Raw genomic sequence first — 27174 nt, forward strand, 5'->3', positions numbered from 1 at the left:
TTGATGATTAGGTTTTGCACTGTTGGGTGGACTGTTACAAATATACATTGTCCTCGGATCCTTGAGTATCATGAATCCAATTATTTCTCCTCTGTGCTCCCGTTTTCTCCTTTCACTCCTCCTCTCCTCCCCCTCCAGGGACGACCCTCGTTTCCCCACTGTCAGAGGAGTCCTGAGGAGAGGAATGACTGTGGAGGGTCTCAAACAGTTCATAGCAGCTCAGGTAGGTCTGTCAGTCATGGTTAGACATGGTTAGGGGAAAAGCCTGGGTTCTTCTATAGAACAAAGATGGGAGTTAATGACGAGTAGATAAAGGATATAATAGAGATAACACACTCAACTCTGTCTGCAGGTCCTGTAAAAGTCTTTAAATACATTATAAATTACAATTGTATATTAAACTCAAGGCCTCAAAAGGCTTTCAATAAAGTTAAACAGAAAGTTGTAGCACTTTATGTCTTAAATTGAGTTTTAGAAATGTAAGAATCTGGTGAGAAATCGTCCCAGTCATGCACACGTATATTCTTATGGGATCGAAAGTTGTTTTCATTTTCACATTTATTTCAACTGCAGCATAGGTCTTAGTCATAATTTTAACTTGCAGACACCTGGCTAGAGCTGCATAATTAATCATGTATCATTTTTAGTTTACAACATTAAATGTCATAATCTCAAAAGGAGGGACTTAATAAATTAGTTGAAATCTGCAAATTTGCTATAAATTAAGGAACCTTAGCTACTTTATAGTGTATATAGAATACAAAAGACAGTTTTATTGATTCAACATTTCTGGTCCTCCCAGGGTGGATCCAGGTCGGTGGTGAACATGGAGTGGGACAAGATCTGGGCCTTCAACAAGAAGGTTCGTTTGATTTTTCTCCTTTGCTTTCCCCCTCGTGTCACACTGAGGCTTGGTTTGCACTGTAGGGCCAACAGATTAGTCTGTGAGCCCAACTCAAATATACAAATATTATGTTTAATCACCTTTATTATATATTTATTATACCTGGCAATTAAAATGCCGCCCTGCATTACATCTCTGTCATCCTACGAGGTAACTGCAATGGTCCATTAGCTTCCAGGTAAATTTAGATTTTATTGATTACTTTTAAAGCAGGCCCCCAACCTTTATTATGGTGCATTTAACTCCCCCTGTACAGCAGTGCAGTCTCAGACATACAGACAAAGCTGTTTTGGCTGTTCTAGATGAGTGTAGATGAAAAGACATAAGGTGATAGAGCGTTTGTGATCAGGGCCCCTCAACTTTGGACCAATCTGCCTGAGACTAAGACAAGCAAACTGTGTCTTCAAAGAAGATTTGCTTGTCTTAGTCTCACCTATGAAAACCTGTTTTAATAAACTTGCATTCATCTAGTAAGCTAGTTTTCAGGGTGAGCGCCTATGTAGAAACCTGGTTTGGAAGTTAGAGGAAAAGTGGTGGTGGGTGAGGTTATTAGGTTATCAGGTTATCAGGTGGACTTGTCCCATCGCTGACGTTTGGAAATGGTCCCACAACACCTCCAGAAGGACAAACACAAAGCTCTGTCATCCCAGAATCTATAAATACAATTATTATTAATGTCAGTCTGAAACAGTCTGAATAGATTTTTGGGTATCACATTTAGGTAGTATTGTTGTTGCCTACAGGATTATTGCATGAATACATGACATGAGGCCTGCATGTTAATGTTTGCAGCCTGTGATCGACGGAGGGTCAGAGAGCTGGTTGTTGGCTCACTGCTGGCATGGCTTCTGTCTGTTTTGCTGTTATCTTTTAACTGCTTTCATTTATCACCTCATTTCCTGCCTCATCGCCGCTCTCCCCTCATTAACTCCCAACACTGAAAACCTCAGAAACCAAACCAGCTGCTTTGTTACGAGTCCTTCATTCATTTGTATTCATACCACATGGATTTCCCCATTTTCATCTGTCTGGACGTCAGTGTTGCTTCATCTGTGTTTTCCTTGCTGGCACTCGCTGTTTCATCCCAGAATCAGGAAGGAGGCGTATCTCTGAAGCCACCTGTTAAAAATAGAAAAATATATATTTCAGGGAACTGGAGGAATGCCGCAGTCGTGGTCAGATCCAGCACGCACTAATGTAAATCTAATGCTGGTAAAAAAATGTGTTATTGATCGCCTCGGTTTAAGTTCATAAGTAGATTTGATTCCTGACTACAGGCTAGTGTTACATTGTTTCTGATTGGTGGAGCAGACTACAGGCTCTCCTACCCAGAATGCCACCGATGTCAGGAACAAGCTACAGTAGAACATCTGCAAGAGCAAAAGTAGTGATGAAAACTGGCTTCAGGCTGAGATTTAGCAGCAAACAAGAGACTGCATCTATTTTTTTTTTGTACACATCAGTGCTTCATACCCCCCAACTAACCCACCCCTCCCTACCCTCTCCAGGCAGTTTCAGGTTCTTCCTCTCTCTCTGCTGTGTGGACTTGCTTTATGTTGCAGCACCTCCTGGTGGTCAGGCTGCCAACCTCTACGTTTGAGTTCCCTCACTTTATCTTGGCAGCATTTAAAGTGTTGCCTTACCAGTAGATGGGTATATGCTAGTACTAAATGTAGTTATTGAAATTCTGTGCAGTTGTTGGGTTTTGAATGGTCTACTCTCTAGCTTACGCTCTGAATTACTCTGAATTCAATGGAAATAAAAAAATACTCTGAATTCAATGAAAATAGGTCCAGAATACCTATTATCTGCAGAATGATCAATTTGAATGATCGATTGTGACTTGGTGATCAACCTATAATAGGCCTATATTAATATTGTAGTACTGTAGTTTATTTGAAAGTTTCTAATGTATACATTCATCCATCCATTTTCATGGACAGGCTAAGTGTTGGTTAATCAGAACCACAGCCTAGAATAATAGACAGGAATAACAATCCAGGTTAAAAAAAAATCAGCGACTTATTTCCACTGTGGTCATCAGATCAGCCCGACACATCAGCCATATGGAAGCCACCGTAAGCTCCACCCCCTGGTGGTTGACATTGCTTGTATTAGTATTACATACCTCATAGAACATCATTCAAGACTTGTTCTGAATCGTTAGCAGCCACAGGTACTTACAACATACAAGTGATCAACTAAGCGGCTTGTATTTGTGTAAAATATCTACTTAAAGAAGAAAGTGCTCACTAGTGCCCCATACAAATGCTAGTAAACTCATTTAAGGCCAGTTACAAGCTCTAAAACCTCCATGGAAACAAGACTAAGAGTCTAACAGCCCCGCAACATTGAATTTTGAATTTTTCCACAAAGCACAAAGCTTCCACAGAGCAACTGACCGACCGACAATGGCATCCATAGAGCCCCTGCTGTCGAGGGGCTAAAAATGATCCAGCAGTACAGCATTTCTCAGACCATGGGGCACCAAATGTTACCTTGTGAATTTCATGCACAAAATTGATTTCGTGGCATGAAATGCATTTTTGTCCATGAAACCCAAAAATGATTTTGTCCACAAAATGCAGAAACAACACTTCCATTTCATGCACGAAATTGAGTTTATGGCTTTTGGTTTCATGGACGAAAATGAAAACACTGTTTTCATTTCGTGGATGAAATAAGCATATATTTAAATGTAATTATTTATTAATGTAGATTTATTAATTTGTATTGACATTGCCAAAGGTTATTTTGTGGGAGGAAATCCATTTTGTGAAACATATGGCAAGCATTTCGTGGATGAAATGAAGGTAAGGGCTAATGCTTCGTGAGTGCTTCTCATGACGACCTGAAATCTCCAGCATGTTAGCTGCACTGTAGGAAAAATCAGCTCTCCACATCACCCAACAAGAAAAAATAACCCCATCGGAATCGGCCAGTTGTTCGATTCCTTTTTGCTCACCAATGGAGGCCATGCGGCACCACCAGCCGCATTGTTTCAGATTTCACGTGGTGCACAACCTCATGTGCGACTCCAATGCGCCTGCTTGTTTTGGTGCCAATTACGTCATTTTGAGTACACACACTCTGCCGCGTGCGTTTCCACATGAAGCATGAACCGGTCTTAACACTTATCATCAAGGCGCATCAAGGGACCACGTGTTTACACTGGCCTAAATGCACATTTCAATCAGCAGATGGCACATCGGTTTTGCAAATTCTGGAATAGTTTGTCACATTTAACTTTCTCCAGCATGCAACAAAAACGACAGTGCTCTCACATCAAGTTGCATAGCCTACCATTCATAAACGTTTTTTCTTTTTTGATAGTTAGCTCTGTAAGGAAAAATTAGATTTTATAATGTGTGTACATGGGAAACCCTGCTTTGTCCATTATTTTCCATGTCTATGACCTCAAGTTGGACTCAAAGAAGATAAAGGCATAACAGGCAAACCAGTTACAAAAGTTTTTTATTTTATTGAAATGACAAGCTGCTTGGTGGATCACTTGTGTTTTGCAAGTACCTGTGGATCCTAACGATTCAGTCTTGTTGATGTTCTACCAGGTACACATATTTTAAAAAGGCTGCATTACACAATAGCATCTTGGATGGAGTTTGACATGATGTTCTCTCCATACAAGAGTGACAGGCATGTATCAGGGCTGTGCTCAGAGTGGAGTATGAGGGCGAAAAAACAGAAAGGTGTTAATAGTTGTATGGAGGAAGCAGTGGCGAGGGGATGTAACGATCCATTCTGTGTAAATGTGTCTCTAGCTCTTTCCTCTCTCTCTTCCTCCCTCTCTCTCCCTCCCTCTCTCTCCCCCGTTTCTGACATTAAACAGCATCTCACTCTTCTGTTTCCAAGCTGCCAATTAGCTGTCTGAAGGTACTCCTCCTCCTCCACCTCCTCCTCTTCCTCATTGTCACCCACTCCCTCCCTCCATCCTTGCATCCTGGGCTGGTTCATCCCAAAATCCACTTGCAACTTTCATTATTTTACCAGCCAACTAGATGTTTAGAATAGCACGGGACTCCAAATGCTGGTTGGGTATCTGCCAAAGTACAGGGAGCAAAGGGCAGCAGGGTGGTGTAGTGTTTAGAGAGAGGTGGTCCTTTAGCCAGAGGACCTGGGTTCAAACCCCCACCCTGCTGAAGTGTCCTTGAGCAACACACTGGGCCGCTGTTTTGTAGCTGACCCTGACCTCTGACCTCCCTGTAGAGGGGGGCAAGAGAAAAGACTGTTTCTATACAAGGAGTAATAGTAGAGGAGCACAAAATCATTATTACTAAAGTGGCTGGTAAAGTAGTTTTGATGGTATCTTCCCACCCTCCATGTTTTTTCCTGTGTGCTGCTCTCCTCACCTATCACTCCCCCCACTCATATTGAGGTAAACTCTTTGAGGAGCTGTCTATGCTCTGTTTAGCCAACATCTATTCAGGCCTGATCCTGACGCTCTGCTACTGGACTGTTGACTTCTCCAGAACTTATGTAGTAAATGTTGACTTTGCTCTTACCTTTTTATGTGATGGTGATTGTATTTTTGCTCATGTACATTACTGTACGTTGCTTGTCTGCAACATTTATGTTTGTCATGCTGCTGCTGTCTTGGAAAATGTCTCCCTTGAAGAATAGATTCTTAAAGCGATGGTAGCCAATTTTACATATTGGTGGCCCGAAATAGCAGTGAATGTAACTGTTTGAATTTACCCAGAAATCCTGTAAGGTGATGTCAGTAAACTAAACTTCTTCTTGGTGGCTATTTGGGTGGAGGTGGTGAAGAAGTTCAGCCATTGTTGGTGAGTCCAGCTTTCCTGAATGGAGCGCTCACTCACTGCTGTTTAGGAGACCGTTTTGATTTGTCACCTCCTGTGTCAGAGGCTGATGAGACGGGGAGGAAGATGGGTGGATTTTTACATAAAAATCTTGCTGAGTGCAGCTTTAAACCTCAATAAATAAATTCAAAACTTCAGCAGTCCATTACAGGATATTCATCCCCAGTGTTAAATTCCTCTCAGCCCTTCTCTTCATCTCCATCTACACCTTTACACTTCATCCTCCATTCATTGCAGCTTCTGTAGTGAGCTGTTGAGAAGCCTCTTTACATTTAACAAGTCAGTCATTTATGTGACTTTTATCCAGATAGACTTCCAATGAGTGTAACAGTCGAATAAGCTTCAATTCCTAGATCAACATTACAAGCAACCTGTAGAAAAGAGGTCAAGGGTCAGAGCCATAGTGCTCTTCTATTGCTCCCTGTAGAGAAATTCAGAACTCATGCTCAATGATAAGAAGTGATAACTCTGTAATGCTAACATAATGCTGATATAAAATGGTCTGGTAGCAATGTTAGTAAGTCAGCAGTAAGCACCTCTGTGAGTAATTAGTCATACTTTTGAGGCATATATAAACAAAATAAAAATTGTTTTTGTGAAATAACATGGCAATAAAATTTTATAGTGAGACTATGAAGAGACTCAGAGGTTTTCTTCTGGTCACATTTTATCCTAGAGGTCTTTGATAATCAATGGGTAGAGGAAGGCACTAACGCTGCCAGGGTTAGGGGTTCAACTCCCACTGGGGCCAAACTGAAAATGTATGCACTCATTGTACTGTAAGGAGGTTTGGATAAAAGCGTTCACCAATTTGTCTTTGCTGATAATTTGGCATACTCTAAACAAAATGGCCTCCCATACAGGCCAGGAAACATTTGTCTGTTAGTCCACTCTACACATAATCGATCATCATTTGGAGTGCTATTCTAAGCATCTAGCTGGCGGATAAATTGGTGAACGTGGTTGGTGGATTTTGCCTTTTACCAGCCAGTGTGGCCAGTGAATAAAAGCTAGTTTCATGGCCTGCATACAATCCTCCTATACATGGTTCACCAATGGAATCAACCTTGCTTTCTCCATCCCCATCTTCCTGCGTGTCTTTCTTTGCATCCTCACTTATCTTCATTTAAACCCAGTTCCTTTGGAAGAGTCTGGGCATTTTAGCTTTTCATTTCTTTTTTTCTTCTTTGGACAGAAAACGGTTTATGAATGAGGCTGCATCATGTTCCATCATGTCTTCCCATTACTCAGCATTGTGTATGTGAATGTTATCCTACAGCGCTGGTCTGCTGTTCCTTATACTGACCTGTAATGACACTGTGTGTGTGTGTGTCTGTGTCTGTGTGTCTCTCTCTCTTTGTCTGTGTGTTAGGTTATTGACCCGGTAGCTCCCAGATACACAGCTCTGTCCAGCTCCTATGTGGTTCCTGTTTCCGTCGCAGAAGCCAAGGAGCAGATGAAGGAGGCAGCCAAACACCCCAAGGTCATACATCTCTCTCCCTCACCCTCTCACTCTCACAAGGGATGTGATCAGCATCCCCTCTAGGAATTAATGATTGCAATAATTCATGCAAATTAACTTATAATGAATGCAACCAATCCCTACAATATATACAATAGCAGTTTGAAAAACTACCCCAATTTTCCCAGATGAAATGGTGAAATCAACAGAGCGCATGTAATTTTGGCCAATCATCACACTTTTTCCACATACAAAGGTACTAACAAACCAGATGTAAACAAAACCTGATGCAAATCAAGCATTTTGGTTGCATGAATCACAAAAACAAAAATGGACCAGGAAACCAATTGGAATGTTGAAAATGTACAAGCATTGCTATGCATCCTGCCTATCTCTGCAACACTATTATTGTGACACTTATCCAGAGACACTTCCAATGAGGTCAACAGTAGAATTGGCTTCAGTTCATCGATTACAAGCAGTAATACAGTTATAGCAGTATTAGAGTTAAGTAGAAAGGTAGAAAAAAAAAAAAATTACTTGACAACAAGAGCATATTGGAGTGAGTGGAGGAAGAAGACGTGTTTCTCAGTAGATATGTGCTGAGGCTGTCCATGTGTCCATCCAGAATGCGGAGGTGGGGATGAAGGAGGTTTGGTACGGCCCTCGGGTTCTGGTTGAAGGGGCGGATGCCGAGACCTTCTCCGAGGGAGAGATGGTCACCTTCATCAACTGGGGCAACCTCATCATTACCAAGATCAACAAGTAAGTGTGGACTAGTGAAGAGTGGGATAGTTACACATTACAGTAATACTGTTACTTTTCCCAGGAATGAGTATCGGGGACGGGTGATGCATCTCACCACTGTATTCTTTTCAAAATTGATTGGCCCAAGGGTGGGTGCTGCAATTACAGGTCAAAGGAAGGTGACATATTTGCAAGAAAGCTTGGCGTCTGGTTTGACAGTAATTTAAGTTTTGAGCAGCACACCACAAAGCTTGTGCAATCTTTTTTTCATCTTAGAAATATTTTCAAAATACGATCTATCTTAACTTGATACTAAGACACGGAGACCATTTTACACGCCTTCATCTCATCACGCCTGGATTACTGCAACAGCCTTTTTACTTGCCTGAACCAAAAATCTATTGATCGACTCCAGACTGTACAGAACTCAGCTGCCAGGCTTTTAACCAGAACCAAGAGACGTGATCACATCACTCCTGTTTTAGCCTCTTTACACTGGCTCCCAGTATGTTTTAGAATAGATTTTAAGATTTTACTGATTATTTTTAAGGCTCTCTCTCCCTGCTATATCTCTGACCTCTTAGTACCGTACGCGCCGGTACGTACTTTGAGATCCTCGGGCAGAGGTCTTTTGTCTGTTCCAGAGTCCAGGCTGAAACTAACTAAAGGAGACAGAGCGTTTGCAGTCAGGGCCCCGAGGCTCTGGAACGATCTGCCCGAGGAAATCAGGTCGGCTGAGTCAGTGATCTCCTTTAAGTCCCTTCTTAAAACATACTTTTACCGGAGAGCCTTTCCTGATTTTACTTGAGTTTTAATTTCCTTTAAACTGTCTTTTATTTCCTTTAAAAAAATGTTTTTCTTTTCCTATTCTTATCTTTTCCTACACTGTATTGGTTTTTATACACCAAATTGTTTTTATCTGTTTTCTTTTAAAACCTGATGATTTTATGACTTGTCTGTTTTATTTTGCTGCCTTTGTGAAGCACTTTATAACGTGGATTTTGAAAAGTGCTCTATAAATAAAGATTATTATAATTATTATTATTATATTATTGTTCCTGATTGGCCCACAGGACAGCTGAATGTTTGCCTTCTGTTGATTGCAGCTGTTCAGTTCATGCTCCTACCCTTTCTCACCCCACAGGGGCACTGATGGTAAGGTTTTGTCCATGGAGGCTCGTCTGAACCTGGACAACACAGACTTTAAGAAGACGACGAAGATCACGTGGCTGGCCGACACGCCCAGCGCCCCCCTGCTACCCACCGTCTGCATCAACTACCAGCACCTCATATCCAAAGCTGTCCTGACCAAGGACGAGGACTTCAAGCAATACATTAACAAAGACAGCAAGGTCTGCACTCTGCCATCTGTGTGTGTGGTTGTGTGTTCATGCTAGTGTGACATTGGGCCTCATGCAAGAACATTTTCGTATTCTTATCTTAAATTTCTTTTACTTTTTTCGTGAGGTGGACTCGTAGGAGTGTGCCACGTCAGATTCACCAAACGCTCGTATCTTCAGAAAACTGTCGTAAATGACCTGCGTAAACATGATGGATTCCACCTGTTCTAAATGAACGCGCGTTCATGAGAAATGTGAATTTGCATAATTGACGCCTCAATAATGCCATATAAGGTCAGGCGTCCGGCCCATATGTCGGGAATCTTCATTCATAAAAATGACACGGAAGACTAGGAGGAAGTCTACCAGCTCTGAGATTGAAGTCCTACTACTAGAAATAAGTCAACCAAAGCATATAATATTTAATATAATGCAATAGTAGAATCAAAGGCCCTGCTAAAGCCAAGGAATGGGGAAAAATAACTCTGTGCGTTCCCTTGCGATAGACAACTATAGTATTCCTATACATTTTAGATGAACACTAAATAAATATCACAACAAAGCTATTATTCCCTATATGAATATTATAGTGATACTATAGAAGACAAAAATACCATGATAAGGTCACTATAAACCCACTATTGAGTACCACAGACACTCTAAGTGTTTTTTATATACAATTATTAGTGTTTTTTGTTTTGTCTTTGTATTGAGCACACTTAAAGGCTACTAACCCACATGGATACTTATGAGATTTTATGCGGCTCTGGTAAAATAAATTACACAGTACCTTCTTTTGAAAAAGCCATCAGTGCTCCCTTGCTATTTTTCCTGTTGCTGTAACCACTGTACTGGTTAATCTCAACATGATTATACATTACTTTACAGTGTCATTTATATATTCAAACTCAACATTTCTTCAAAGTGACAAAGATACAATCCATTAGTCAACAAGTTTTTTTTTTTTTGCTTTGGAGAACGGCAGGTTGATTGTACGTGACTCGTACGTCAGGTCTGGACCACTCGTACATTTTGTTCGTACCTAAGAGAAAATTGTAAATACGAGAGAAAATAAGTGAATGCGGCAAGTTCTCTGTGTGTCTGTGTACATCTGTGCTGGTCAGTGTGTGTGTCTTATATCTGGTTACTGTTTTCATTCTCGCAGTAGCTTCTATTTTCCCTCACTGTCTCACTCACTCTCTCACTGTCTGTCTCCCTCTCAGGTGGAGGAGAGGATGTTGGGTGATCCCTGTCTGAGGAACTTGAAGAAAGGTGACATTATCCAGCTCCAGAGGCGGGGCTTCTACATCTGTGACCAGCCCTACGAGCCAATCAGGTGAGGCCATGGTGGGAGGGCACGTTGGTGATTTGTTTAATTAAGGGACCGGTGACGGAGCCCCACCCTGCTTCTCATTCATACAGTTAACCATATTCACACTGGGAGCTGCCCAGTACAACCACAGTTTTCTGCTGTTGGCTACTGAGCAGTTGGGGGTCAAGTGCCTTTGCTCAAGGGCGCCTTGACAGTAGTAGTTGAGGGAGAAGGGAGCATTACTCATTCACTAAATTTAACATGGCTCATGTCTATTCACTGTCCTACCATCTGTATGTGTGTGTGTATTCATTCTACTACTACTGTCTAACCATTGTTGTGTCTCTAGTCCTAACAGCTGTAAGGAGAGTCCCTGTGTTCTGCTCTATATTCCTGATGGACACACCAAGGAGATGCCGACTGCTGGATCCAAGGACAAGAGCAAGAGCCAGGCCTCCAGCAGCACAGTGAGTGGCTTTCTAACCCCAGATCAGTCATTGCCTTCCACTCGTGTGGAAGCTCATTCATTTCAGTGAGAGAATCTTGTTGCGATGCATTATTAAACTAAACCAAATGTTGTTTTACCCCATTTTTTGCGAGAGCTTTGAAGATTACGTTCTGAAAACATTTCTTCAGTGAATCAAAGTTGCTTTGAAAATCGCAATACTACCATCAATAATGATGACTTATCAGTTTCATCTCAGTTTTTTGAGCCAGATGCATTACATGCTGTGTGTCCTAAGGGATCCTTTCCTTACAGTGCTGCTTCTTTGTTTTTTATCAGGCCTGTTATCAGTGGGAAAAGAAATTTCCCAACAGCACTGAGAGCTTAGCATGGTTGCAGCGCTCCGGCTTTCAAGTGTTTCAAGTTGAAACCATTTCAGCTCTAATCAAGAGCTCTGCACTTGAAATCAGGGGGTGGTGATTGCATTGTTTGATGTGTTGGTTCCATGCATTTACTATTACTTTGGATCTAAACTGACAGTGATTAGAATGTTATGTGGACTATCTTAATTTGAGGGGATTTTCAGGCATATCAGAAGAGTCGAGTCAACTTTATTTGCACAGCCCTTAATCACTGTCTCAAAGAGCTTCACAAGGCCCACATTATGAAACAATAAATGAACATGACACCCCCCAACCTTAGACCCTCAACTGAGGACAAGGAAAAACTCCTTAGCAAAAAAAATAGAAGGAACCTTGCTACCTTGGGGCTACTTAGACCAGGATGGTCAGGCGTGCTCTGGGTGCCGAGAATGTGCAAACAAAGATTAAATGTTGATTACAAAACGGAACATAACCAAAATACTCCAAGTAAGCACCGTAAGAACCCTTGGGTGAAACGTCCGGATCTGGTGCGGGGCATCAGCAGCAGCTCGGTCACCATTATTGTAAGAGTCTGGGTCAACAAGGGTGGCAGCACTGCCCAGCTGCAGCCATAGCTTGAAACATATAGGAGATGCACCTGTAGACACAACAGACAAACTCATTCACTCACTCCCACTTGCACACAGACAAGATCAACATGAGTGAACGAGTGCAGACAGACCGGACAAACAGGACAAGCAAACTTAATTCCCATCGGCAAGAACCCGAGATAGTGCTAGCCTTAGTCTATAAAGACACTCCCAAAACTGTGAAAAGCTAAGGTCGACCGAATGATAGTGAAAATAAAAAAGGTTTTGAGCCTGGATTTAAAGACATCAGTAGAATTTGCCTCTCTAGTCGCAGCAGGGAGACTGTTCCAAAGAACGGGAGCATGGTAAGAAAAAGCTCTGCTGCAGTTTTCTTCTCAACTGCTGGGATAGATGGGTGGCTATCTGTCTTGAAAAACACACATAGGCACACTTCTTGCCCTTCTTCCTCTTTTCTAAATGTGCTTTGCTTCTCTCTTTAGCCTGCCCCCCCTGCCAAGGCCAAGGCTGCCCCAGCCTCAGCCTCAGCCTCACCTTCAGCCCCTGCCGGTGATGTGGTCTCCAGCATCGTAGCTCAGGGTGAAGCTGTTCGCCAGCTAAAGGCTGCCAAGGCCCCCAAGGACGAAGTGGACAAGGCCGTTCAGCAGTTGCTTGCCCTAAAGGTACTTAAACTGGAACTAAAAGTATCTTACTGGAACCTTAAGTACTTAAACTGCAGCTTAAAGAGTAATTCCAACCTAAAATCCTTTTTTTTTTTTGTTGTAAACTGGTATTTAGTACTATTTAGTTACAACAATGGCGGTCATATTGTCAACATTTACACAAACGTGCTGGTGCTGAATTTATCTCACTAATCCTGGCTCAGTTCACTCTCCAGTGGCTAAAATCAGCATCCAGTGTCCAGTTAGAGATGCAGCCACATTCAAGGACAATTGTCCTAAAATATGTCATTGTCTCCCCTGCTCTTCATGACCACTTTCTTGCTTTTTTTCAAAATTGCGCACTAGGTGGAAAGAAACTCAAACTGGGTGCAACATAACTCTTTAAGGTACTTGGTGTACTTACTGATTTTTTTTTTTTTCTTGTTGTTCTTACTCTCACTGTCTCTCTCTGCGCAGGCTCAGTTCAAGCAGCAGACAGGTATGGACTACAAGCCGGGCATGGCTCCTCCCACCTCTGCCCCAGCTGCTCCCACTCCATCATCAGACTCCGCCTCCTGCCCATTTACCCGTGTTTCCCAGCAGGGCGAGCTCGTTAGGAAACTGAAGGCAGAGAAGGCACCCAAGGTACCCAGACACTTGTCCAATCACTAATCATGGCCGCATGTGTTTGTCCAATCGCTGCTCCCGTCCTCATCCGTTTGTCCAATAACTCCTCATATCCCAAGTCGTTTGTCCAGTCACTGCTCCCATCCTCATCCGTTTGTCCAATAACTCCTCATATCCCAAGTCGTTTGTCCAGTCACTGCTCCCATCCTCATCCGTTTGTCCAATAACTCCTCATATCCCAAGTCGTTTGTCCAATCGCTGCTCCCATCCTCATCCGTTTGTCCAATAACTCCTCATGTCCCAAGTCGTTTGTCCAACCGCTGCTCCCATCCTCATGCGTTTGTCCAATCACTGCTCATGTCCCAAGTCGTTTGTCCAATCACTGCTCATGTCCCAAGTCATTTGTCCAATCACTGCTCATGTCCCCAGTGTCATAACCAGTAAAGTTTATCTCTAACTACCAGTGTGAAAGTTGTACAGTGCAACTATAAGCCGATTTGTTGACTGTACCAGGATCAGATTGATGCAGCAGTGAAGCAGCTCCTCGCTCTCAAGGCGGAGTTTAAACAGCTGACTGGTCAGGAGTATAAACCAGGGATGACCCCGCCCACCCCCGCCTCCTCCGCCCCTACTCCTGCCACCACCACCTCCTCTTCCTCCTGCTCTCCCTCCGGCCTGTATGAGCGCGTTGCCCAACAGGGGGAGGTTGTGAGGAAACTGAAGTCTGAAAAAGCCCCCAAGGTATTATGAAGCAATTTTAGAGGTAGCACCTCTAGTGGTCAGGGTGGTGATTGACTGCGAGCCTCTAGGTGAATGTTTTCAAAATGTAAATTTTGGTTGTTGTCTACAATGCCCAAACAGACACACATTAGGGCCTGTGGTCCCCCTTGTGATAACATTTTGTCCCAGAGAGCCCATACAAGAGGTTTTATGTTGTTGATTTAGTATTGAATTCTGTTGCTGTCTACATTGTACATGAGAAGATAACGGTAGTGAGACAATCTGAGGATCCCTGAGGGTCCTTGGACTCCAGTTTGAGAATCACTGCTCTACTCTACCAGCTAGTGTGAGAGGAATCCAACCAGACTCTTTTCTATGCTAAAATCCTGCTTCAATGTGGAAAATGGCTTTTGAATGTTGGAATACACCAGCCACTGTGGCCACTGCAGGGAAGAGTTTTCTGCCTTGGTATGGACACCTAAACAATAACTTGTTTTTGTTTCAGGAAGAGGTAGGAAAAATTTGTTGTCTTATTTTCATTTTTCACTAGCAATGGTGGAAGTTCACCAGCTGTATCAGCCAAGAGGAAACACTTGTGTAAAATAAAAGCTTGACTTTACAGTGGCCATTTTCCAGTGTATTACCCTGTGTAGTAACCTATTGGAAAGAATTGGAAGTGGCATTCACAACATAACATAATATCAGTAAAGAAAGTGGCAGAAAATTGCTGTGTCACTCAGCAACACCTTTGTCAGGTGCCAGAACTTTATTTAAAGGGATAGCCAACTAAGATATGCAATTTCTCATTAAAATATTTGTTTAGTCATTGGGTGTAAAAAAAAACACACAATACTGCGAGAATCTGAAGTTGTTTCTATCCTGAGAAATTAGATTGACCATCCCTTTAAGTCCTTATTTTAGTACATTATGTAATTGTGATGTTTCACCCTTGTTCTGACGGTCATGAAAATCCTGGAAAAGTTATGGAATTTGAAAATGTTTTCCAGGCCTGGAAATGTTTTTGGAAATTTTGAAATATCATGAAACTTTTGGAAAAATCATGAAATGATAAATAATGATACTAAGCTGATCATTTTTGTAAAATAAATAAAAATTGCTTAAGGAATATAGAAAAATGCAACAAAAATTAGTAGGCTAAAATTCAACTGGTCAAACAGTTGCTGTCAGACTTTGTTGTGCATTTTTAAATTCTCACCAGTCTCGCCACGCAAAGCTTACATCAACATCTTCTAGCTAGCTAACCAGCAAGTGGATTCAAGCCTCTGTGCAATTAAAAATTGCTGGTGTTAGGAGTAAGCATACAGTTTCAGGCATGTAATTCAAAACTTGTAAAATAAGGAACCCTGATTGTAAGTGGATTAGAGAGAATTGGAGAGACAGACACTGCTGTTGATTACAATGAAATCTGACATCTCCCTCCAGTTAAAGTCATACTCTGTTTCTCCAGGACCAGGTGGATGCAGCAGTGAAGCAACTGCTAGCCCTGAAGGCAGAGTACAAACAGGCCACAGGCCAGGAATATAAACCTGGAGCTGCCCCCGCCCCAGTCCAGAACAAACCTGCCCCAGTCCAGAACAAACCCGCCCCAGTCCAGAACAGCCCTGCTCCAGTCGCAGCTGCCACTGGTCTCTATGAGCAGGTTGCTGATCAGGGAGAAATGGTCAGGAAACTGAAGGCTGAAAAAGCCCCCAAGGTGAGACTAAGTACTAAAACTGATAGTATGGCTGCTAATACTCTAACTACTACCAGTGTTTCCTGGTGTAGTGCCACTGCTGAATCTTTTGGGTCGCTGCTGCGAGATCATGAGCTTGTACCTTACACTGCAACTGTGGTTGGATAATGAGTTCATATCAATCTCTATACTTCATATCACTTTCTGAAGACGTACCAAATATTGTTTGGTGGATAGACTGAATTTGGATGTACTGAATAGATGTTTCAGGGCCGTTGTCGACATCTTTTGCTACATAGTTTGTTACTCCTGATAAAATACGTCTGATAAGATAAAATAATTTATTTGCCGTTTTAGGACTAAATTTGCAGTTTTATGGGAGGCAACCTTGGTTAGTAGTTCTGAAGTATAGAATAACTGTTTTCCTTGTCTTTTTGATGTTGAAACTATTCTCTTCTTACTGTCTGTTCATCAGGACCAGGTAGATGCTGCAGTGAAGCAGTTGCTGGCTCTGAAGGCAGAGTACAAAAAGCAGACTGGACAGGACTACAAACCAGGATTACAAACCCCAACTAGTCCCGCCCCAGCCCAGCCAGGCTCCGCCCCACAGGCCCAGCAGCTGTTCTCCCAGGTTGCTCAGCAGGGAGAGCTAGTGAGGAAGTTAAAATCTGAGAAGGCCCCCAAGGTAAGGAAGCAATCAAAAGCTGGAACAAAATGCTGCTTGTACGGGAAAAAAACACCCAATGGCAGTTTTGCTAAAAACATTTTTCTTAACTGAATTAACACAACTTATGCCATTTGGTGGATTTGATACAGCAGTGGTTCTCAACCTTCTAGTCTTGGCACTGGCAGGATCCAGCTAACTGGCCAGCGATACTACCAGTCTGGCTTTAATCCCCTTGTATCACAAAGTTATTAATTTTCTACTATATTACAGTTGGTTGACAGCAAACACAGCCAAATATGTAAGAGAATATTTAACATCATGACAGGGTGACAAAAATACTAACATTAATGCTACTAACCATGTAGACATTCATCAGCACCCAGGTCAGCAAGTCACTTCAGCTGAACAGCAACTGTCGTTCCCTTTCAGGAGCAGGTGGATGAAGCCGTGAAGAATCTGCTGTCCCTGAAGAGCCAGTACAAGACACTCACTGGGGAGGAATACAAGCCAGTGACTGCCGCTGGAGCCACTGGAGGGGAGGACAAAAACCGCAAGGAGAGGGAGAACAAGTCTGAGAAACAGGGAGGAGGAGGAGCAGGAGGAGGGAAGAAGGGCAAGGGAGACAAGGCCGGCCAGGGCAAGGAGGCTTCAGGAGGGGCAGGAGGCGCAGGGGAGGGGCAAGGACCTAAGAAACAGACACGGTGAGAGACTGGAGGGAGGAGGAGGAAGGGAGAGATGGGATGGAGGAAGGAGTAGCTCCAGACAAGAAGAAAGCTAACTTTTTTTTGGTCCGCTAGTAGCAGCTGTTGGATTTGACAGTTTACCAGCCAATGTCACTGTTTTACCAGCCAACTAGATGTTAAGAACAGAATGGGAATCCAAATGATGATTGGTTACCTGCCAACGTTGCTTGATAATCCTTATTGCGCTAAATATTGTGATTGTCATTATTCATTACAATGATAATGAGGAACAAAATCATATTATTCCACATTTTCGCATCTGAAGACAACTTATTGTGTACTTTCAACATTTTCCTTTTCTTTCCAAACAAGTGCGGTCTCTTTCTGTGGTTTCTTTCCAAACGTCTTGCATCTCAAAAACATGAGACTGTTCTCAGTCTTATTTTGCCCCTCTTACTGTAGAGACTGATGGTAATATTCATCCATCGTCCCAGAGATGGAACAAGGCTAGGCTGGCATAGATGGTTAGATGGATGGATGGATGGATAGATCATATGGAGGTTACAGTTGGTTGTGTTTAATATTATTGGGCTGAGGATTTCTGGAAGCTCAGAGCCAGAAAGTCTGTGCAGTAGCCAATAAAAAGCCTTGTATATACTCCACTACCTTCTCAGAATGCTGTCTTGATTCCATTTTAGTCATTTACCTGACAAGCTTATCCAGAGAGATTTACCGTGTGTGAGTTCAGTGTCTTGCTCAAGGACACTATGACAGGACACATTCATTTCACAATTCAGTATGCAGTGTTGGATTGTAAGCGTCAAGCCTGAAGAATTATTCTTTACAAAATGTCATCTACCAAATAATACACTTTTACACATAACATCTTGAAGATGGATCAATTCTCAGCAAAACCCTCGGCTACTGTAGCTTGACCTTTTGAAGAGGAATTTTTTGTGTTCTGGTGAGTTTGGTGGCTTTGAAGTCGCTTGCTGCTTGAGACAGCTGCTGTGATTCTCATCTGTTTGAGCAGTGTTTTGGTCTGCTGTGGTCTGTTGTCAGCCTCGAGGACGTAAGACTGTTGGTTTGCAGGCGTTAAGATAGTGCTGCACAATCAATCACATATAATCATATATCACAATTGGTCTCCACAGTTATTTAATTGCAGAATATTGGCACATCAGAAACCTTGAAGCATTTTAATTTGATGTTGAAAATGGTCAAGATGTTGATATAAGAAGTAAGAAGTGCAGTGAGTAAACAAATTTTGTTCCTCAAATCATTGAGACTAATAATCATGATCACAGTATCTTGCAAAATTAATGGGGATTATCTTTTTAGCCATGGTGGTGCAGCACTATCTGTGTTCTGACAACTGGGACCAGGAAGTTGGTTTGCTGGCTGTATAACGTCCTGCTGTGAGCTTTGAGTTGCATGGTTGGTGGTTGGACTGGGAATGGCTGTCCGTCCATCAGGTGTGTTTATGCAGTCAATAGTTATGATCGAGTTGGCTATGGAAACGTACAGAAAATAGTAATAATTGTAAATGCGTGCTGAAAAGTGACAGGAAACAAACGCATCAAACTATCAGCCATAATAAAGGGCAGACTGGAGGTCTAGGGCTGACTTTGATGCTGATTTCAAAACATAATCCATGTTAACATCATACTTTTCTCAAGAGATGTTCTTTCCACTGGCAGCAGTGTTCTGGTAAATCCCCAAATTCAACAGCCAACTAGATACAAACTATTTTACCAGCAAACCTAACCCTAAACCCTGTGGTCACCTGGAGAGTAGCTAGTAACTAGTAGTAGAAGTAGTAGTGGTAGTAACAAACTAATCCAAAATGAACATACACCGGTGTGTGGTTGGTGGTCATTTTCAAGCCAGATGCATGTTTTTCTGTTTCAGTAAGGCAAGGAGTGAAACTAAAAATGTATTGATGTTTTATATTGTATTTAAATGTCATACACTTAAGGTGCCCATTATCTTACAAACCAGATCCAAAGATTATGATGCAGTCGTAATATCAAGTGATGCAGTACCAAAATGAGATCCACCACTGAAAAAATTGAGAACTACTCACCTAAAGTGATTTCCAGCACAATAAAACTAAAGATGGTATTTTTCAAAGGATAGTAGGTAAATTAATTCCTTGGTTGACAAAATGATAACGCTTTCACAGACTAGATCCTTGATCCTAGGATCCTAGATCCTACATTTTAGAGAGGTTGAAGGGTGAATATAATGGATTGTGTTTTGGAAATGACCTCTTCATCCTCAGGTTTGCTTCAGCCTAACTCAGTTTTGTGTCTCCTGTCAGGTTGGGCCTGGAGGCTAAGAAAGAGGAGAACCTGGCTGACTGGTACTCTCAGGTGAGTTAAAGACATACAGCTTCCCTTCACTCCAGCTAAACCTTGTTCTACCTCCAAACAATCTAAGAACAACATAGACATTAACAAAACTGCCCAACCGAAAATGCCCATCCGTAGTAAACGTAATATTCTTCACTCCGTCCAGGTGATCACTAAAGCGGAGATGATTGAGTACTACGATGTTAGTGGCTGCTATGTGCTGCGACCCTGGTCCTTCGCCATCTGGGAGGCCATTAAAGAGTTCTTTGACCGGGAGATTAAGAAGCTGGGTGTGGAGAACTGTTACTTCCCCATGTTCGTCTCTCAGGCCGCCTTGGAGAAGGAGAAGTCCCACATTGAGGACTTTGCTCCAGAGGTAAACAGGACCGTGAGGGCTGGAAACCCTTTTTTGATATAGAACATTTTAAGTAGAAATGTTTGAAAGAAAAGAATGGGAAAAGTGTGGATTACAGCACTAAAAGGGTGTGCAAAATTATAGTAGAACTTACTGAGACAAAGAAAAATTACTTAATGCAGCACAACAGCAGGACTGCACAATGAATTGCTTATAATCACTTACTAGTGGTGTTCTCTCTTCGTCAGGTGGCCTGGGTAACTCGGTCAGGGAAGACTGAGCTGGCAGAGCCCATTGCTGTCAGACCCACCAGTGAGACAGGTCAGTAAAACACACACATATTTATATGAATACAGACCCACTTCACCTTATATCTTAATAGTTAATAAAATCTGAACTTTTTTTTGTTTTTAATTTAAGTGTTTGTGTTTTTGTTGCTTTTGGTTTGGTTTAGTGATGTACCCAGCCTACGCTAAATGGGTCCAGTCCCACAGAGACCTGCCAATCAAACTCAACCAGTGGTGTAATGTTGTGGTCAGTGACCTCCTACAATCACATCTGCACCACCTGTTGTCACATCTACATTTAGACCTCCTAGAATCACATCTACACCTCCTGCTGTCACATCTATATCACTTGCATCTACATCAGCGATACCTCCTACTGTCACATCAACATTATGTACATCTACACCTCTCTTCAGTTATTAATTATAACTGGCTGAAGAATATTTGTACAAAAACAATTGCTGCACTTTTAAACATTTTAAGTCTTTGTCTCTCTGTGTACTTACCTCCTTCTCCCCTCCGTCTCCTCCCTCTAGAGGTGGGAGTTTAAACACCCCCAGCCCTTCCTGAGGACCAGGGAGTTCCTGTGGCAGGAAGGACATACAGCCTTCGCCACCAAAGAGGAGGCAGCTGAGGAGGTAACAGACCTGGCATCTCTGCCCTAGAACCACAACAAGCATCTCTCTGTCCACCTTGTCCAATGGAAAGTACCGGAATGTGCATTCAGGCTGTGTGGTCCAGCAGTGCAGTGCAATAGCTTACAGTACTGCCACCATGTAGTGGCAGTACTGAGTAGGATGGAAATGCACAAAATAAGTTTGGAGGCTTTCAGAGAATGGATAAACATATTATTTAGCTAAGTATTGCTTTGCTTTGTGTGTCTGTTTTTGTGTATGTAGGTGCTGCAGATCCTGGATCTGTATGCCAGGGTGTACGAGGAGCTGATGGCGATCCCTGTGGTAAAGGGCAGGAAGACTGAGAAGGAGAAGTTTGCAGGAGGAGATTACACCACCACTGTGGAGGCATACATCTCCGCCAGCGGCCGAGCCATCCAGGTACTATAATGTACTGTATTAGTATACTGACCTAATTTAGCAGGGTGGATGCTTCTCTCTCTCTCTCTCTCTCTCTCTCACACTCACACACACACACACACACACACACACACACACACACACACACACACACACACACATACACACATAAAAACACTGAGCGCTTTGTCTCCTCAGGGTGCCACATCCCACCATCTGGGTCAGAACTTCTCCAGGATGTTTGAGATTGTGTTTGAGGATCCGAAGAAGCCGGGCGAGAAGCAGCTGGCTTTCCAGAACTCCTGGGGAATCACAACCAGGACCATCGGGGTCCTCACCATGGTCCACGGAGACAACATGGGACTCATATTGCCACCCAGGGTGGCCTGCCTGCAGGTACACACACATACATGAAAATACAGTACATTGACACCGACACTATGAAAGATTTTATTGAACCTAAATGAACATAGTCTCCATAGAGGACAATCCACAAAAATGCACCATGATTCACAAATAAGCTATCCACAAATATTTTTTCACTTGGGTTTTGGAAACTGATATCTGGGTAAAACAAATGACTGATAACTGGGTAAAATTAATCTACAAATACAGTACATTGGTGCCTTGGCGAGAAATTAAGTTCCACCATAGCCCACAGCTTAACATAAACATGGTGTCCCATATACTGATTATATTTGGGCAGCCCGCCAAGGTAAATTAATAGCAGCCCAAGTAAATATTTGGGTTAGGTTTATATTGGCATTTAAAGCTGCCATTCAAACCTGCCGTCTCTCGTCGATGTAGTTTATAAAATGCAAAGATTTAATGCCGTCATGTGCTGAATATGTGTTGGTGAACTACAATGATAATTCAACCATAATTCATTGTGCCTGTGACAGCGCATAGTACTGGTCAGTCACTGAGTCTTGATCGAGATGCAAAGTTAGAAACGTAGCCACTGCTAGCCTTCTTTGCTTATAGTTAATAGAGTAACAGACTTTTAGTTCCTGAACAAAGATAAGATACTGAGCTCGCTAAGTGAAATGCCAATTAAAATGCAGCCACAATATAAAAGATGGCATACAGTGTATATAGTTAACATTTGTCTCTCCTCTCTCAGGTGGTCATCATCCCATGTGGGATCACAGCCTCCCTGCCGGAGGAGCAGAAGGAGGCGCTGATGGCCCAGTGCAACAGATACCTGACCAGGCTGCAGGACGCCGGCATCAGGGTGAAGGCTGACATCAGAGACAACTACTCCCCAGGGTGGAAGTTCAACCACTGGGAACTCAAGGTCATAATAATAATAATAATGATATAACAGTAGTAGTAGTAATAATAATTTAACTTTATGTGTATAGAACTTATTTAAAAGCAGAGTTTACAAAGGGTTTTACCATAGGGCATATAATGAAGAACAGTAAACGATAAAAATGGAAATTAACATTAACATTTCATAATGCCAGTGGCTTTGACTCTCTCTCTGTCCGTCTCTCTCTTCCAGGGAGTTCCTATCCGTCTGGAGGTAGGCCCTAAGGATATGCAGCAGCGTCAGTGTGTTGCGGTGAGGAGAGACTCGGGGGAGAAGGTGACTGTTCCCGAGGCCGAGGTGGAGAAGAGGATGGCTGCCATGTTGGAGGACATCCAGAACAACCTGTTCAGGAAGTAAGACACAGTAGTGCGCACCAAGGTTTGACTGACACACCAGGCCGATACTGGCCTTTTAGTACAAATTAGATATAATCATTTCAGTGCTGTGTGGGAGGTTTATAATCAACAGCTTCAGTCTGTAAAACCTGCAGGTAAGGAGCTGCTTACCCCAATAAAACAATTGTTATTATCCTGGGTTTCAATGGAGTTTTAGTGATGGTCTAAATGCTCTTTCAGAGGCTTTTCTACCCTAACAAGAATAAAACATGATAATGACTATGATAACATTACGTAGGTGGTTGCCTGTGTATGATAAGGTATTACTTTGCTTTAACGAGTCATCTAACCTCTCTCCAAAATGTATTTGTTTTAATGTTTTGCGAACAACACAAGTAGCCCACACTCAAATGGTGTACATACAGGAAGATTTTCTAAATTGTGTGTGTGTGTGTGTGTGTGTGTGTCTGTCAGAGCCTCAGATGACCTGAACAAACACATGGTGGCTGCAGACACAATGGAACAGTTCCAGAAAGACTTGGACCAGGGCAGGGTGAGTAACACACACCACACACACACACACACACACACACACACATACTCTCTCAACACATAAATATTGTATCATTCTCTGTCCTTGGCTGACTATGCTGGCATACTAGACTGAAGCTTGACTGTTGCTGACTGATGTGCGTAGGGTGTTGCCTGCTGTTATTTGCTGGTCTTGTATAGTGACTTTCCTTCAGGACAGTGAATAAATCATATTTGTGTCACATATTTGTCTTGCTTACAGATTGTCCAGATCCCGTTCTGTGGAGGCATTGAGTGCGAGGATTGGATCAAGAAAACCACTGCCAAGTAAGTCCAGCATCATCACGGTCTGTTCTGTCGAGCTACACGGGGAATAGAACCCGCAACCCTGGCAGTGTTAGTGCCTTGCTCTACCCACTGAGGGAGCTACTGGGAGCTGTCTATCCACATTATCGGGTGTACAGATATACAGAAAGGTTTTCCCAACTAACTATGCATTGTAAGACAGTCACATTGTATATTGTAAGCTGTATGTAGTGGAAGGTAACCCATCTAAACTCAGTTTACAACTTTATTATGCAAATTCATATTAAGTAGTATCAAACTGATTTAAGTTATTTGAAGATGGGGTCTTTTTAGTGAAAAAAAACTATGCTTTTTGAAAATATAATTGATTTTTGCTATATCAGTGGTAATTTACCTTATAATTATCACACACTGGCGGTTCACCCTCCATTTTATTTATCGCTACATAACTTTGTAAAGCTGTTTTGCTTGATGTGCTTTGTTTTCAAACGGTAAAGGCATCTTTATAATCGTCACCCCCCTCTCCTTCTGTGTGCCCCTGTTCTCTGGTATCAGGGACCAGGACCTGGAGCCTGGAGCTCCGTCCATGGGAGCCAAGAGCCTCTGCATCCCCTTCAGCCCCCTGAAGCCACTGCAGCCCGGTCAGATGTGCGTCAGCGGCAAGGAGCCGGCCCAGTACTACACCCTGTTCGGACGCAGCTACTGAACAGCTGCTCTGCTGCAGGAGGAGAAGGAGGAGGAGGAGGAGGAGGAGGAGGATGATGGTGATGACGATGAATATTGTAGTCTAAAAGAGCTTTCTTTCCTTCTCTCCTCTCATTTCTCCATCCTCTCTCTCATCGCTTGCGTATTTAGGTCATCAGGGGTAAAGGGGTGACTGGGCTCTGGGCTATTAAGATTGGGAAAATGTTTTTTTTTTATATATATATATGTTGTCATTGATACATCACAGTTCAAAGGGAGTGAAGGTGAGAGAGTCAATTTAGACTTATTCCAAAAGAAAAAATGATTACAGTGCTCAGTTTCTCCTCCTCTAAATGGCTGATTGCTCTCCTCTTGAGGCAGTTTGGCATTAACTGTCCACCAGTGGTTTATTAGGCTGGGAAATTACCATCAAAAACCAGGTAAATAAAAGTAAATCTTTCCTGTGTCTGGTAAGGTAGTCTCCAGTAACTAACCATGATTTGGAGTCCTTGTATAAGCATCTAGTTGGCTGGTAAAATGGTGAAAGTGGGCTGCTGGATTTTGGAAACCACTGTAGTATAGATAAAAAAAGTTTCCTTTTTATACCTCCTTAGATAACACTGCTGTCAGGAGAAAAACGAACAAAACATCTCCAACTTCTGTGTTTCTCTTCATTTAAGCAGAGTTTTATGACCCTTAGGACGTTAAAACTCCCATTGTACAATCTCAAAAACACATGACCATCAATGAAGAAATACGTTCTGTTCTTCATTTCCCGGAAACCGTACCATGTGGGGATGACAGCAGTCCCTCTCTCTCCCAGCCAAACTATCTCAGGACTTCTGCAGGTACTCAGGCTCGACGTTGGGTTGTGTTCTCACGGCTTTAACAACCCTCCTCTACCTGTACGACTAGTTGTGTGGCTCACGGTTCACTGTTACAACTAACTCAAATTCCTCACATCCACCAGAGCCGACTAATGTAAACCGGTTAGGAGCTGTACAAGTGATTAATAGCCTGTGCTGTAGCCTTCTCTCTCATTAAAGAACTATACATCTTGTCTATAATAAAGGCACTCTGAATTTCCATGGCACACGATCCTGTGTTGTTTTTGACCCTGGAGGTGAGGCGTTAAGGGAAGGAGAAGGGTGGTTATGTCAAACCAGTGAAGCCCTGCCCAGCAGAGAAACCTGTTGAAACGTATTGCTTGGTTATCAAAATCGGTTTGTACAGTACATACTGACACGTTACAGGATTCATTCTCTCTCTCACTCACTCACTCACTCACTCACTCACTCACAAATGAAGCTATAAAGCTGCAAGCGGTGATTGTAGGGGTCCAGGCACACCTTGGAAAAGAAAGACATACAGAGAATATATTTTGAAACCCATGTGTGGGTCACAAAGCAAGGCTGGAAAATTATTGATTACCAGAAGCAGGTCTGACTTTTCCCATCAGAAACACACTGACATAACAACACAGTAAGTAGGCCTATGCCGCCACACAATTTTATTCCTGACAATTAGATGGTAACTATATTTAAATCTAATGACTTTGGCAGATAATATAGCTGCATACCATGATTGTAGGGTTCAATCGCAAAGAGCAAGCTAAAGAAACAGATGCAGAGGATAAAATGTAGTTGATGATCAAATTGTAGTTGAAAGATGAATTTAACATCTTTAAATAAAAATGTAGCCAGCCTCTAATAGCATACAACGTGAATACAGATTGAAGAGATAATTTCCCATGACATCCTATTTAATTCCATACAGGTTACTGGTGGACAAACGAAAAAACGAAGGCATTTAGCTCATGCATGAGGTTTGGTGGACAAACTATACTAACTGTTTTTGAACAACTGACCTTGTTATTGTTGTGCAGATATTCAAACCACTAGGGGACAGGTATACTGTAGATGGGAGACAATAAAAAATGAAAGACATTTTATGACAGTGTGACCTATGGTGTTGGAAATCTTGCCTTTTAAAAAAGTGTGATGTAAATCATTTTCACATTATTCACAATGGTTAAACTTTTTATTGGAAAATATGCCTCTTGTTCTTGGCAGATTAGGACTTGTGCGGATTTGAAGCCACAATCTTCATCTTGAGGGGAGGGTGCTTTACCTGCTGAACCAAACGCCTTTTATAGTTTTGTTGACGAAAAAAGAACAAGAGAGAAGTAGTGTGATGCTGCAGCCAATGATTTAAAGGTTTTAGATCTCTAAAGCTCCCTGTTAATTAATTTCATCATGGCTTTACAAACATCATCTTGAGAGTATTGACAGCATTATTCATTAGTTTAATGAAAATTGATAAATCTACATTGAACATTTGACATTGTCAAGTTATCAGAGCATTATAACCTGGCATTTTGATTTACTGTATGCTCAGTTTTCAGATATTATTTTTTTTTTTTCACCACTTTGTTTATTAGTTTTCACAATTAAAAAAGAAGCATTATGTATACAAAAGTACAGGAAAAACATTTTTTTTTTTTTTCCAAGGAAACAAACAGACAAATAAGATAAAATAAAATGAGATAACAACGACAAAAACAACACAAACTCAACAATAATAGACAAGACGTGTGTGTGTGAGCGTGCGCAGTTTAGAATAAACAAATTCTACAGCAAATGTTGAAAACAAACAATCCCACAACCTCATAGCTGTTCAAGTAGATATGTAATGAAAGGTTGCCATACGCTGCTAAAATTATCCTTAGGCCCTCGAAGGGCAAATCTTATCTTTTCTAGCTTCAAAAACTGTAGTGTATCTCTGATCCAGTGTTTAAAGCAGGGAGGGGTAGCCTGTTTCCAATTGAGTAAAATGAGTCTTCTGGCTAAAAGAGTGACAAAAGCGATGCAATTCGACTGTGCCGTAGGAAGATCATCATCCTCACGTTGGATACCAAAAATGGC

At 42.1% G+C, this 27174-nt stretch overlaps 1 protein-coding gene across 1 annotated transcript; it reads left to right on the forward strand.

Moving 5' to 3' along the window:
- Positions 1-143: 143 nt before the first annotated feature.
- eprs1 (glutamyl-prolyl-tRNA synthetase 1) lies at positions 144-25336 on the forward strand. Its single transcript, XM_071547552.1, has 24 exons — positions 144-223; positions 803-862; positions 7115-7225; positions 7833-7969; positions 9096-9303; positions 10515-10627; positions 10953-11070; positions 12501-12680; positions 13137-13304; positions 15475-15720; positions 16175-16384; positions 16796-17067; positions 19373-19424; positions 19570-19779; positions 20007-20079; positions 20213-20292; positions 20582-20683; positions 20945-21100; positions 21278-21475; positions 22203-22376; positions 22587-22747; positions 23204-23282; positions 23523-23587; positions 24122-25336. The coding sequence occupies exons 1-24, from the start codon at positions 185-187 to the stop codon at positions 24270-24272; spliced, it is 3363 nt and encodes a 1120-aa protein (XP_071403653.1). The 5' UTR covers positions 144-184; the 3' UTR covers positions 24273-25336.
- Positions 25337-27174: the final 1838 nt, after the last annotated feature.

This window comes from Centroberyx affinis, unplaced genomic scaffold (assembly GCF_046629955.1).
Source record: "Centroberyx affinis isolate AG114_WGS23_722 - 3 ecotype Tasmania unplaced genomic scaffold, CSIRO-AGI_Caff_v1 ptg006008l_1, whole genome shotgun sequence".
Classification (NCBI taxonomy): Eukaryota; Metazoa; Chordata; class Actinopteri; order Beryciformes; family Berycidae; genus Centroberyx; species Centroberyx affinis.

Coding starts and splice junctions, on each gene's coding strand:
- eprs1 (XM_071547552.1), top strand. CDS start 185: ATGACTGTGGAGGGTCTCAAACAGTTCATAGCAGCTCAG. Junction 7,226..7,832: donor AGGCAGCCAAACACCCCAAG/GTCATACATCTC, acceptor GTGTCCATCCAG/AATGCGGAGGTGGGGATGAA. Junction 22,377..22,586: donor TCAACCACTGGGAACTCAAG/GTCATAATAATA, acceptor TCTCTCTTCCAG/GGAGTTCCTATCCGTCTGGA.